This window comes from Suricata suricatta, chromosome 14 (assembly GCF_006229205.1).
Source record: "Suricata suricatta isolate VVHF042 chromosome 14, meerkat_22Aug2017_6uvM2_HiC, whole genome shotgun sequence".
Taxonomy (NCBI): domain Eukaryota; kingdom Metazoa; phylum Chordata; class Mammalia; order Carnivora; family Herpestidae; genus Suricata; species Suricata suricatta.
In genome coordinates, this window is record NC_043713.1 from 13,566,489 (window position 1) to 13,580,930 (window position 14,442).

At 37.9% G+C, this 14,442-nt stretch overlaps 1 protein-coding gene across 8 annotated transcripts in view; it reads right to left on the bottom strand.

The window, feature by feature from the left end:
• RELCH (RAB11 binding and LisH domain, coiled-coil and HEAT repeat containing) overlaps positions 1–14,442 on the bottom strand; it is a 110,616-nt gene that overhangs the window by 42,367 nt on the left and 53,807 nt on the right. For all 8 annotated transcript variants that reach the window (XM_029921786.1, XM_029921788.1, XM_029921785.1 and 5 more), the window contains 5 exons: positions 8,626–8,716; positions 5,909–5,980; positions 3,757–3,897; positions 3,141–3,305; positions 970–1,117 (listed from right to left, as the gene is read on the bottom strand). In XM_029921786.1, the coding sequence (XP_029777646.1) occupies positions 970–1,117; positions 3,141–3,305; positions 3,757–3,897; positions 5,909–5,980; positions 8,626–8,716 (617 nt within the window). The remainder of the gene's footprint in view (positions 1–969; positions 1,118–3,140; positions 3,306–3,756; positions 3,898–5,908; positions 5,981–8,625; positions 8,717–14,442) is intronic.

Below are 14,442 nucleotides of genomic sequence, written 5' to 3' on the forward strand. Positions count from 1 at the left end.
TCTGTAACAGTCTGAATCTTCCTTCTCCTCAGTAATGTTTTGAAATATTAACGTAACCCCATCTCTTCTCAATTTTTCCAGTAAAACATTCAAACAGAATATGCCATTTTTGTGCTGTGCTTAGTGTATCCTTGGACACTGCTTCCCATCTCAAAGATTATAGGGAAACTGTCCACAGTTAACTTTACATGAAAACTGCAATTCTAAAAACAATAAGCATGTATTGATATTCTCAATGTTAGAATTTTTTTGTTTATCAGACGTTGGCCAGACACATGGACAACTTCACAAACCTGAGAAATCTGCAAAGGGATCTCATACAGAGTTACAGCCCGTCTACAGCCATTTATCCTGGGGGTTGGGTGCAGTGGGGTTCCTAAGTACCAAGGGTCAGAGGTCACTTACTGGTCTAAGAAAATACTGGCCTTTGCTATCAATTTCATATATTTCTGAAAATAAGTTATATTCCTTCTTTGGAGAAAAACATTCTGTTGCATATGCTTATATTCCTGTCAAGGACATAGTAGAAAAGAGAATTACATTTACCTTCCCCTACTGAAAATAAGATGAAACAGGTGGGGGAGAAAAAGTTTAAAGCAAGTGGAAATGACAAGATTCATAAACTGGCACTTGTAACTATTAGGTGAATCTTCTCATTAATTTAGCTCTATTAATGAAAGAAAACTTATTTCAGCCACTGGGGGGAAAAAAAGTTATAAAATGACTATAGATTAGGAATGGAAAGAAAGTACAAATATTAGAAAATAATACCATGAGGCTCATCCATACAAGAGGAAGCCACAGTTTACTCTAGCTACCAGACCCTCTACAACCACGAAATTCCACACGTGTGTTTTAGTAATTATGCTTTCATATAAAGTCATTTTTAGAAGTGTAACCAAAAACAATTCCTTGGGAAGCTAAGTTGCCGATGTTCTACATCTTCCTTCCACAATTTCAGGTCAGTACCTTCTATCTGCGGCACTTCACCGTGAAGCTTGGCTCTGCTGGAGAACGGCGCATCCTGCAGCACTAGCGCAAAGAGAGAGGGGATCAAGGACTGCAGAGCAGAAAGATACATGTGGAGCTTATGTTCGTCCAGCCCATGCTCTCCTTCCTGAAACAGAAGGAGGTGGAAGCTAGGTTTAGTGTTCTGACATTAAGTGCTTATAATGCTCTTCCTTTCTGTGGCAATTAATAAAACAATTAAGAATCTGTATGTTAGACTCAGCACGACACCTAATGGAGATATCCGTGAATCTTTTCTTCATTTCTCTAAGTACGTGAAAATGTGAGGAAGCGCTAAGGCACTAGATAAGCAAAACAATCTTTTATATGGAAAACTTCAAGGTGAACATTAATCATTTCCATTTGTATGAAACTTCTTTTACAGGAATTTTTTCTTTTTTTCCCTCCCAATGTTTATTTATTTTTGAGAGAGAGAGAGAGAGAGAGCGTGCACACACACGAGTACAAGCAGGGGAGGGTCAGGAAGAGAAGGAGACACAGGATCTCAAACAGACTCCAAGCTTTGAACGATCAGCACAGAGGCTGATGTGGGGCTTGAACTCATGAACAGTGAGATTATGACCTGAGCACAAGTTGGATACTTAACCCACTGAGCCACCCAGGTGCCCTCAGGCTTTTTTCCTCTTAAGAGGGTCTTATTCTTTGAAATTTTATAAGTCAGGATAAAGGAACTAAAATGAGCCACAGGAATCATTTTAAATGTTCAACTGTTGAATCAGCAAGAGCCTTTGCTATTTTCCCTCTCCTACATCCGATCTCCTCATACAGATTTGGTGGCATCTCTGTGTGGCAGCACTGAAAGCACTTTAAAATACTTCAGTGAATAGATGAAATAGAGGAGAAAGAATTTCAAAAGGAAACAAAAGAGATAGCAGAAAGAAAAAAAGAGTATGGATTGGTACAGTACACAGAAACCAAATGTTAAACTGAAAAACAGAATTATTAGAGATTAAAGTATTTACTAATAAACATATTACTAATATTATAAAAGCTGTGTCAAAGGTACTAGATATGTGAGTTACATACTATCAAGTTCTAAATTAATCTCTTCATGGAAGAATTACTAGCTCTGCTGAATACTTCAGGTACATTTAATAGCAAAATGGCATTAACCATGTTATGAAATGGAACTTAAAAACAAGGTATGGATAAATCTCAGGTAGAAGGAATACAAACATTTAAAAAATAATGAAAAGACTTTCCCAGGTTTCATAAAAAGGAGTACTTTCCAGTCTAGTTGTCTACCTATAGCTTTTTTCTTAAAATACTTGAAATTTATAGAAAAAACAGCCCAAGTTTTCAATTAAAGAAATATTTACAATACTGTCTACAGAGTAGTTAAGAGCCTTAAAGGTTCTTTAAAATTTGGGGGTAGAATGAGTAAGAGTGAGGTGTCAGTGACCAATATCAGATCCTGGTTCCATCATCAACAACTCTAAGACCCTGGACACGCTACACTTTCCACACCAAAACAAAATATAACTCAAAGGGTAGTAAGAATGAAATAATATGTATTATTTATGAAGTATCTACCTTAATGCACATAGAGGCATTAAAGAAATGTTAGTTTTCCTTCTAGACTCTAAAAGGCAATTTTATTACAAAAATTAGATCAAGAAGCTACTATCTTTCAACTTTATTTCTTTTACTTGGGGAAAACCAAAAACATTCATTTTAAGAAGTGAGAAAATGAACTACCGCAGCGAAATAAGCACAAGTAAAGCATTTTGACATCATGAAGTAAGAAAGCTTTAGAGACTAATAGTTTAGTTAACTGCATTCCAGGAACTGGAGCTGATATTTTACCCCAAATCTTTAAATCTTCGGAAGACACGAGGAAGAGTTCGCTTTCTGCAGAACGTACAGGTGAGGTCCACAAAGGTGCTACTTCAGCGTACAAACCCGAGCGTGCCCTTCCTCGGCGAGCTGCAGCAAAGCAGAACTTCCTCAAACCTCCCTCGGCTCCAGACCAACAACATCTTTAACTGGCAAGTTATTAGAATGTTCAGCTTGGTGGGACTTTCTGTCTTTGTTCCCCAGTGTCCTCTCAAGATGACTGAAGACATGCTCTTTACATTTCTATAAACTGTATAAATAAAGAAAGCATTTACCCTGAGAAGTTTTTCTATCTTGTTCAGCAATGTAGGTATAAGATGAGACTGTAAATTTCCAAGTTCTGTAGTCCAGGCAGCATAGGCTGGTAAAAATACTTGGTGTGTTGCACTAACTACTCTTTCTGAGGGATCACCCAAGGCTGACAGCAACAATTCAAAACCCTGCCAAAGGGAAACAGGTAAAATTTAGATTTTTCAAAAGAATAAATAAAAAAAAGAAACAGCCTTAACAAAATGCAATGAAGTCTGCTGTAGTACACGTAGAGAACACTTTAAGCAAGAAAGCAAGCCATGCATAATCCTGTGCTTCCAATTTTCTTTAAAGAAAATGTCATGTATCCACCGATATGGGAACCAAACAGAAATGGTGGCAAACATGGCATGCTTTTTGCCAATTTCCTGCCAGAAAACCATGGGAGATGCTGTGAGTGAATCATAGTGCTCTTTCTTTTGAATCGAAGAAGTAAAACCAGGCAGCCAACTGCAATGGGCTAAAACTTGGATGCCTGCTGGCTCTCCTACAGATTATTGGGGAGCTGAATCGGAGATCTGGAATATTAAATTATTTGGAATTTTATAATGAAGTAAATGGGGTTCATTCTGAAAAACATACCTGTTGGTATTTATCTGGATCATCAATGTATCCCATAATGATACCAAGGCTTTTGATCACAGCTTCTCTTACTAAATCCGCCTTATCTTCCATTAACATTTGTTGCAACATTGAGAGAACCAAGGAGCTACGGATTTCTTTCTGAGAGTAAACAAAAACATGTTTTTACTATTTACTTTACATTAGTGGCAGAAAAGTATGGGAAATAATCCAACAGACATCCACATATTTAAAAATCCAGATTATATATGTACATTAGCATTTTGCTATGTTTGCTTTAAGTCTTCATTTTTCAAAGACATAAAACATTACAGATACAGCTTAAGTTTCACTCTCCTCCACCCTTCCTCTCTAAAGACAGCATCTACCCTGAACTTGGTATTAATCATCTCTCAATAAATATGTGCAACTGCTTCAAACCCTAGAGCACATAGTAACATCGTAGCAAGCACTTCCGGCAAACTGACCAAGTCAACCTCTGCTATAAATGGGCAATGACCCTTCTATACTACCTATTTCACTTGGAGAAGGGCTCTCAGAGTTATAATAGCAGGAGGGACTAGAACCACCACTCCGGTAATCAAAACATTTGCCTGGGGTAGGAGTGTGCAAACATTTGAAAATTCTGGTGTTCCTATTTTTTGAAGAACTGAGAAAAAAAATGTCAAACAGGATGATAATATATGGGATAAACTTAAAAATACTTCAAAGAGAACTGCATTGCTATTCTCAGATGCAATTATTTAATATAATGTCAACCACTGCTGTGTCTTAATTTCACACAATTTTTTTTTTTGGTTAAAGAATGTTTTAGTCTAATTAATGGCTGAAGGTAAAATAAAGAGCTATAATCATTATGCAAATTCTTCCCCTTTCTTCTCTGCTTTCTACTGTTATAATTCAGTCAATTTATGAAAGTCTTTAAACCCAAACTTGTTTACCTATAATGGTTAGAATAAAAGATAGTAAATGATCATTTTCATAAATTTACAGTGTGATTTTGGTATGCAGGGCAAGATCTACAGTCACTTTTATGTGACCTAGTTTTTGCTTTGACTTTTTAGAAACAAAAATATATATAATTTTAGCACATTTTGGTCACATTTAGGTTGGTGAATATGCCTTTTAGTACAGCCTTGTTTACTGATCCTTTAGGATAAAAACTGCCCAAAAAACTGCCTTGAAGATCTTCAGATGGCTTCCTGGCTGGTATCAGCACGGGCAGTAAACAGGACAGAAATAAGTAAACTTCAGCTGGGTAATTGCTTCACATTGATCTGGACTGAGGTCAACTGTGGCAGTTTGGTTCAGTATGCCGCAGGGAACCCCCAGGACAAATCAGGAGGCACTATGCCACTTAAGCCATGACAGCACGTATCTTACTGTTATCAATTGCAGTGGGGTCTGAGGCAATGGCTCCTGGGGGAGACATTAAGGCCACTATCAATACTGCTTAACCTTCTGGGGTCAGGGGCAGGGGAGGACAGATTTTTATTCCCTTAGTGCTTGTGATGTTCATCTGCCTTCGAACAGTAAATCAAAGGATGTTCAAACTTACTCATGTATATCTATCTATATGATTTATCACAACAATAAGATACGAGTTTTCTCCTATAAGAGAATATTAAAAAAGATTTCACCATACCCCAATCCTGGTGAAGGTATGGGAACATAAGAACTCCAATGTACTGATGACAGGAGTATAAATCAGTGCTATGTTGGTTTGGGGCAATTTAACACTGTCAAAAATGCAAATGCTGATGGAGGTAAAATGTAGAGGCATTAACAGTATGAAAAATTAAAAAAATATATAGATATCCATACAAGAGCCTGTCAACAATGTTACTGTCAGGGATTAAGAACATTATATACAGTATGATTGACTTTGGGTTAGAAAAATTCCAATATAAAAATGCACACTGTTGTATGCTTAGATTTTTATTTTTCGTAAGAACTGATTAAAAACTACCAACAGTAGGGGAGCCCGGGTGGTTCAGTCCGTTGAGTGTCCGACTTTTGATTTCCAGGCTCGTGGGATTGAGCCTTGCCTCAGACTCCGCACTGAACATGGAGCCTGCTTAAAATTCTTTCTCTGTCCCTCTGCCCCTCTTAAAATGAAAAAAAGTTTTTAAGAAAAAATGACAGTTCTTACAGGAAGGTAAGGTGCCAAAGCTCCACAGGATTCAGCCACAAGTAGTCGTCTTTCTGGGTATTTGTGGTTAATCTGGAGTAAAAAATACATCAATCAAGCATAAACAAATATCCTCCTTTCTTGCAGCAGAGAATTACTTTTCATAATAAATCCTGTTAAGAATGCAATAAAGCTTCTTTTTTCCCACTTCTGGGAATCCCTGTGTGGCTATAACTGGATCAGGAATAAGGGAATCAGAGAGCCTCAAACATGAGGTCACAGGGGCATCTGTTAAAGAAAAAAGGATAAAGCGAAGATGAAAATGCAGCAAGGTGTCTAGAGATTGTAGGCTTGCCAAGACTAGGCTTTCCCTACGACGTCAGGAGCAATTTTCTCCAGCCCTGGAAACATTAGTTTATTTTTAAACTTGAAAAACCCTGCTTCTGAATATGAAAGACATGGCTTATTAATTTGTGCCAGGAATAACTCATTAATTCTCTTTTACAACTAAGGGATTAGGAAATAAATTAATCAATGATTTAACCAGAACCCCTGACAAGTGAGATGATTTGTGCTAAAGTAAGCAGACTTCAACCCACTTCTGTTTGTATACACAAGATGATGGAGCTTTGCTGTTGAGATGACTACACTGAACTATAACAAAAATAACAACAAAAAAAAGACACATACTGGGTTTTGTTCCCATATGTCTTCTTCATAGAATATAAATCTTTCCTTGACTGGAAAAGAAGTATATCTGTTCTCATATTCCCATATGAAAAGGTGACATAATTCATTAATGTATTGGATGCCTAAAATTAAGAAAAGAAATTACATAGCAATCTACTGGGCAACAGATTGGAGGTAGTCGGCTGGATGGATCCCCGATATCCGTGTTTATTCAGGTTATAGAAGAGGTGGTGGTAAAGATGTTTGTTAAGTAACACCTGTAAATTAAATTTAATCCAGAAATAGTGTCATGTTTTGAATATCAAAGTATGCTGTACATACACTTTGCTTTTGCTTCTCTTAGTCTAGCTCAAATTAATGCACATACAAAAATCAATTGTATTTCTCTACATTGCAACCAATACTAAATTAAATTAAGAAAATTCTATTTACAATAGTATCAGAAAGAATAAAATATTTAGGAAATCAGTTGAACAGAAAAGCATAAAAATTATACTCTGAAAACCGTAAGACATCACTGAAAGAAAATTTAAAGGAACAAAATACACGGAAAGACATCCTAAATTCATGGTTTGGAAGGCTCACATTAGGATGGCAATATTCTCCATACTGATCTACAGAAATCAATGCCATCCTTATGAAAATTCCAGATGGCTTCTGGCAGAAACTGACAAATTAATCCTAAAATTCGCATGGAAATTCAAGGGACGCAGAAAAGCCAAAACCATCTTAGAAGTAGGAGAACGCAGGGCTGGAGTTTCTTTCTGGGGTGACAAAATGGTTCTAAAATTGGTTGCGGTGGCGGCTGCACAAGTCTGTGCGCACACTAAACGCCATTGAAACGGCACTTTAAATGGGTTTATGATGAGTATCTCAATAAAGCTTAATAGAAAGAAAAAGACAGAAAAAACTATGAACTATTCTATGTACATATAAATAACGGTGCAGACTTGTAAATTCAAAGTTGTATATATTGTTTCCAAGTTTATTTGACTTTCAATGATTAGAGCCTCATCCTAAATTAGCATGCATTATAATCCACAGAGGACATAAAAGATTGTCAAAGATAATAGGGCCATAGATAATGTTTACTTCACGTATTTAATTTAGATCAAACTCTAATAAATTTTAAAGAATGAATACTCAAAGAAATGAGGAATAGAATTCTAAAAGAGCATATGCTTTAGTGATATTCTAGAGACCAGTATTTTTTTAAGGATAAATGGCTTTGTTATTATAAATAAGGTTATGAAATTTGTCTTATAAGAAATTCATCTTTTTTTTTTAAGATGGATAAATAACCCACTTAATGACCTAACCATCAAGTCTAAAAGTCAATGATCCTGAGTTCTCCGTAGAACTGGAATATTAAAATTCAATATAAAACCAAAAGTAGTTAGTAGTGAGTTGGATTATAAATACAAGAACTTCCCACATCAACAGTTTACATTTTATATTCTGTATAGATTGCAATATATACAAGTATATAATACATATATTATTTCTATAACCTACACACACACACACACACACACTCACACACACACGCTCACACACACAGCCTTCTTGCTCTCGTTGAATTCATTGAGCCTGCACCTGAGGGTTTCTGTACTTGTAGTAACTGACTCCATTCAGATCCTCGCCTAAACGTCACGTTCTCAGAGACTGCTGCTCTGACCACCCTTTCTAAAACATTATTCTCCATCATTCGCTAACCCTTATCCTGCTTTATATTTCTTTATAGTTTATAATAATACAAGATGTATCATTTATTTGTTTATTCTTATCTCCGCACGAAAAGGTCTCTGTCTTTTGTTTACCACTGTACCTGGCACTGGAACTAGTTCCTTAAGTATCTGTTGGAAGAATGACTAAAGCCAGGCATCCCAGAGCCTACCTCAGTGCTGTTAAATCACTGTGCTGGACTACAGGAACACAGCATAATTTAAATCCCACATAATTCCCAATGGCATGAAGAAAAACAAAACGTTACACTCATAAGAAATTAGAGTGTAACAGCTGGAGGAAAACCCAATTCAGTTATTTACCTGCTCCCAGCACTGTGGTAGAAGTTCAGCTTCTACACGTGTTGGTCCCACATGGCGTGCAAATGCCACACAACCGGTCAGTATCATTTGCCTGAAAAATAATACAAATGAATAAAGACTTACACTTACATGAGAAAGCACAACTAGGACTAAGCATTAAAAAGAGTCAGCTCTGGTGGCTCAGTCAGTTAAGCACCCACTCTTGATTTTGGCTCAGGTCATTATCTCATGGTTCGTGGCCTTGAGCCCTGTGTTGGGCTCTGTGCTGACAGTGCAAAGCCTGCTTGGAATTCTCTCTTCCTCTCTCTCTGCCCCTTCCTTGCTGGCTTGTGCGCTCCCCCCAACACCTTCTCTCTTAAAAGTAGATAAATAATAGGGTGCCTGGAAGGCTCAATCAGTTAAGGGTCCAAATCTTGGTTTGGCTCAGGTCATGATCTCAAGGTTTCGTGAGTTCAAGCCCTACACCGGGCTCTGCACTGGCAGCATGGGGCCTGCTTGGGATTTTCTATCTCCCTGTCTCTCTCTCTGCCCCTCCCCCACTCAGGCTGTCTCTCTCAAAATAGATAAACTTAAAATAAATAATTAAACAAACATTAAAAATTTTAAAAAAGCTCTGTAAGTCACACAACATACAGTATTTTTGTACAATCAGATTAGACTTTTCTTACAATGGACGAGGCTGCCACCCCGAGAATGAGTTCCTTAAGACTCATTCCTCCAATAGTGGCATCACTGTGAGACATTGTGAAGTTATTCTCTACTGGTGTGAAGCTCAGTCTCGTAACATCCTAAATTAACTTCCTATCCATGCATTCTGAGATAATATGTCTAATGCTTCAGCATCTAAGAACTTCAGTTTCTAGCTACTGAAACAATCAGCGGTTATTCCCCTAATATTTCTATAACTTAAAACTAGGGTATCATATTGGTAAAATGATATTTACTACATTTTTAAAAGTTTATTTAGTTATTTTGACAGAGAGAAGGCATGTGTGAGTAGAAGACGGGCAGAGAGAGAGGGAGGGACGGACGATCCCAAGCAGTATCTTGCTGACTTCTGTAGCGTGCAACCCGACACGGGGTGTGATCTCACAAACCAAGAGATCACGACGTAAGCCGAAATCAAAGGTCAGACACTTAACCAACTGAACCCCGTAAAATGACATTTGCCCCAGTAAAATGGTATATCTAAAATTAGAACTTTATACCCAAGATAACTGCAGCAGGCACCTTCTGACATGGTTCCCGATGGTGTCCGCCCCCCAATATTCATGCTGTTGTAGCCTGGACCTAATGACTGCTTCTAGAGAACAGAATAATGGCTGATGCAATGGGATGTCATTTCTGAGATTAGGTCTCAAGAGTCTGTGATATCCGGCTTTGGGACCCTCTCTACTGCCTTCTCCATGCTGGAGAGGCCCATGTGGCAAGGGACTGAAGGAAACTCTGGCCAAAAGCTGGAGAGAAACTGAGGCCTTCAGTCCAAAAACCCATGAGAAGCTGAATCTTGCTAATGACCAACTATGTGAATGAGCCTTGACAGGACCGCAGCCCCCACCAACATATGTATTACAGCCTTATAAGGGACCCTGAAGCAAGATCAAGAATGACTCACATACTGTAATATAAAAAATGAGTATTGTTTTAATTTGTAGACAACATGATACTCTATGTAGAAAACCTGAAAGACTCTACCAAAAAACTACTAGAATACACGAATTCAGCAATGTCACACGATATAAAATCAACGTGCAGGAATCTGTTGCATTTCTTTACACCAATAACAGAGCAACAGAAAAAGAAATCAAGGAATTGATCCCATTTGCAATTGCACCGAAAACAATAAGAAACCTAGGAATAAACCTAACTAAAGAGGTAAAGGATCTATGCTCTGAAAACTATAGAACACTTATGAAAGAAACAGAAGAGAACACAAAGAAATGGATAAACATTCCATGCTCATGGATTGGAAGGACAAACATTGTTAAAATGTCTATACTACCTGAAGCAATTCCTATCAACACCACCAGCATTTTTTGCAGAGCTAGAACAAACAGTCCTAAAATTTGTATGGAACCACAAAACACCCCGAATAGCCAAAGCAATCCTGAAAAAGAAAACCAAAGCTGAGGCAACATGATTCCAGATTTCAAGTTATATTACAAAGCTGTAGTCATTAAGACAGTATGGTATTGGTCACAAAAACAGAAACTCAGATCAATGGAACAGAATAGAGAATTCAGAAATGGACCCACAACTCTTCAACAAAGCAGGAAAGAATATCCAGTGGAAAAAAGAGTCTTTTCAACAAACGGTGTTGGCAAAACTGAATGGTGACACACACAAGAAATGAAACTGGACTACTTTTTTACACCGTATGCAAAAGTAAATTCAAAATGGATGAAAGACCTAAATGTGAGACACAAAATCCTAGAGGAGAACACAGGCAGCAACCTCTTTGACCTGGTGAGAGCAACTTCTTACTAGACACGTCACCAGAGACAAGGGAGACAAAAGCAAACATGAACTACGAGGACTTCATCAAGATTAAAAAGCTTCTGCACAGTGAAGGAAACAATCAAGAAAACGAAAAGATGGCCTATAGGATTGGAGAAGATATTAGCAAATGACATATCTGAAAAAGAGTATCAAAAATTATCTATAAAGAACTCATTAAACTCAACACTCAAAAAACAAGTAAGCCAGTTAAGATATGGGCAGAAGATGCAGCACCTGGATGGCTCAGTCAGTTAAACATCCAACTTTTGCTCAGGTCATGATCTCATGGTTCATTAGAGTTTGAGCCCTGTGTCAGGCTCTGAGCTGACAGCTTGGAGCCTGGAGCCTGTTTCAAATTATGTGTCCCTCTCTCGCTTTGCCCTGCCTCCACTCATGCTCTGTCTCTCTCTCTTTCAAGAGTAAATAAACATTAAAAAAAAAAAAAAAGAAAGAAATGGGCAGAAAACACACGTAGACACTTTTCCAAAGAAGACATCTAGATGGCTAACAGACACATAGAAAGATGCTCAACATCACTCATCATCAGGGAAATACATATCAAAACCACAATCGGATACCACCCCACACCTGCCAGAGTGGCTAACATTAGAGGCGCCTGGGTGGCTGCACTGGTTAAGCACCTGACTCTTCAGTTTGGCTCAGGTCATAATCTCATAGTTCCTGAATTCAAGCCCTGCATTAGGCTCTGCCCTGTCAGTGCAGCACTCTCGGCCCCTCCCCTGCGCACTCTCTCTCTCCCAAAAATAAACACTAAAAAAAATAACAGTATCTTTGTGCTTAAAAAAAAAAAAAGAATGGCTTACATTAACAACATAAGGAACAACAGTTGTTGGTGACGATGTGGAGAAACGGGAACCCTTGTGCACTGCTGGTGGGAATGCAAACTGGTGCAGCCACTCAGGAGAGCGGTATGGAGGGTCCTCAAAGGACTAAAAATAGACCTACCCTACGACCCAGCCATTGCGCTATTGGGTATTTACCTAAAGGACACAAAAATAAAGATTCAAAGGGGCATATGCAGCCCAATGTGTATAGCAGCATCATCAACAATAGACAAACTATGGAGAGAGCCCAAATGTCCACTGAGCGTCGAATGGATAAAGGTGTACACACACACACACGAATACTACTCTGCCATCAAAAAGACGAAATCTTGCCATTTGCATGAGGTGGATGGGGCTAGAATGTATTATGCTAAGTGAGATAACTCATCCAGAAAAAGATAACACCATATGATTTCATTCATGTGGAATTTAAGACACAAAAGAGATAAACATATGGGAAGGGGAGGAAAAAAGAGACGAGAGAGGGAAACAAACCACAAGAGACTCTTAGTGAAAGAGAACAAACTATGGGTTGACAGAGGGAGGTGGCTGGAGATGGGCTGGGCGGGGGATGGGTATTAAGGAGGGCACTTGTGATGTGCACTGGGTGCTGCAGGTAAGTGACAAATCATTGAATTCTACCCCTGAAACCAATACTGCACTGTATGGCAACTAACCACAATTTAAATTAAAAAAAAGTCTTTTACTTTGTGCACCTAAAGAGGCCTTACGGACCCCCAAAGATACTTGGACCACACTTTGATAAACACTTTGTTAGAGCAAACCTTTCTGTCTATAAAAATAAGAATATCCTGTTTGCTTCGCATGTCCTTTGAGCTTGGGTGCTTGGACTTCAGACATCAACTAATCACCAGCAATGTTGCTAACACAAAGCTGATGTAATAAGGAAGAAAAAACCACCAAGATATTAAGAATGGGTTAAAGGTTTTTCGTTTTTGTTTTTTGTTTTGTCTTCACAGTTATGAACAGACAAATCCTCTGCTGTCAGAAATTTGTTTTGGAAAGTTTTGAGCCTTAGAAAGATTCAAAATTGAAGTTAACAGTACATATCCTTCATGATTTGACTTTTGTATCTTCAATTATATCTAGTGATTAAGTTTCACATTGTGAAAAAAATGGGTTTTGTTTTAAACCACTTTCTTTTGGGGTAATTTGTCACAGAACAGTATATATGTAACTAATACAATAACTTCATTTAAATTGATAGATCTGAAACTTACAAGAGTTTAAAATTTAATTTTTCACTCTTTAGAATGAAGTTCCATTTTAAATGATTTTAAAATGAATTATAAAATTTTCAATTTTTTAAAAAATTATTTTTTAGTGTTTATTTAATTTTGAGAGAGAGAGAGAGACAGTGCAAGCAGGGGAGGGGCAGGGAAAGAGGGAAACACAGAATTTGAAGCAGGCTCCAGGCTCCGAGCTGTCAGCACAGAGCCCGACGTGGGGCTTGAACTCACGAACTGTGAGATTATGACCTGAGCCGAAGTCAGATGCTTAACTGACTGAGCCCCCCAGGTGCCCCAAGTTCTTCCACTTTTGATTATATAGTTCAAAACAGTAAAACCTGATGGAAAAAAAAGTATGTTTTTAATACATGTTTTTTTTAAGTTTTATTTATTTTTGAGAGAGAAAGGGAGAAGGGAAAGGAGGGCTGAAGGGAGGGGCAGAGAGAGAAGGGGACAGAGGATCCCAAGCAGCCTCTGAGCTGACAGCAGAGAGCCCGACGTGGGGCTCGAACCCATGAACCGTAAGATCATGACCTGAGCTGAAGTCTAACACTGAACCGACTGAGCAACCCAGGTGCCCCTTCTTCAAGGAGAAGCAAATTATAATGTTTTATTCATATTAATTATAAAAATCGCACTTTAAGCTCAGGCATTGCTCACTGCTATTTCTCAACATATGCCAACTAAACTTAAACTCAAAAACACTTTAACTTTCTATTTAATTTAGCCAGATTAGCTCTAACTATTCTCTCAGGTTGAGGGGAATCATGACAAAGAACATCTGGACAACAACGAGGAAAACGTCGAGCCGGTACATCTTCAGAGTATACTGCAGCTTCTCACCACAATCTCGTATTTTTCTCTCTCTGATTCCCCTTTATGTTATCATCTTCTATGCCTATTTCTCAATGCTTCCTTTGCTTTTCTATTTCCTACTTTGGGAAGGAAAATAACATGAATAAAAGAAAAAAGGAAAAATAAACTCCCAAGGTTTATAGTGTGTTCCTCAATGAAAACTTCCTAATATCTGAACATTGTTTTTTCTCCACGAGCATCTCAAAATAATGAGAAGGCATGTTTGGTTTCACAAATGTTTACCTCTTTTAATAAATAAACTTAGGTAAAATTTAGGCATTACAAACACTTGCATGAAACCCTTTTGTGAAATGACTTTAAATCATGCGCCACCATCGACATACTAAAAATATATAAACTTGTTGAAA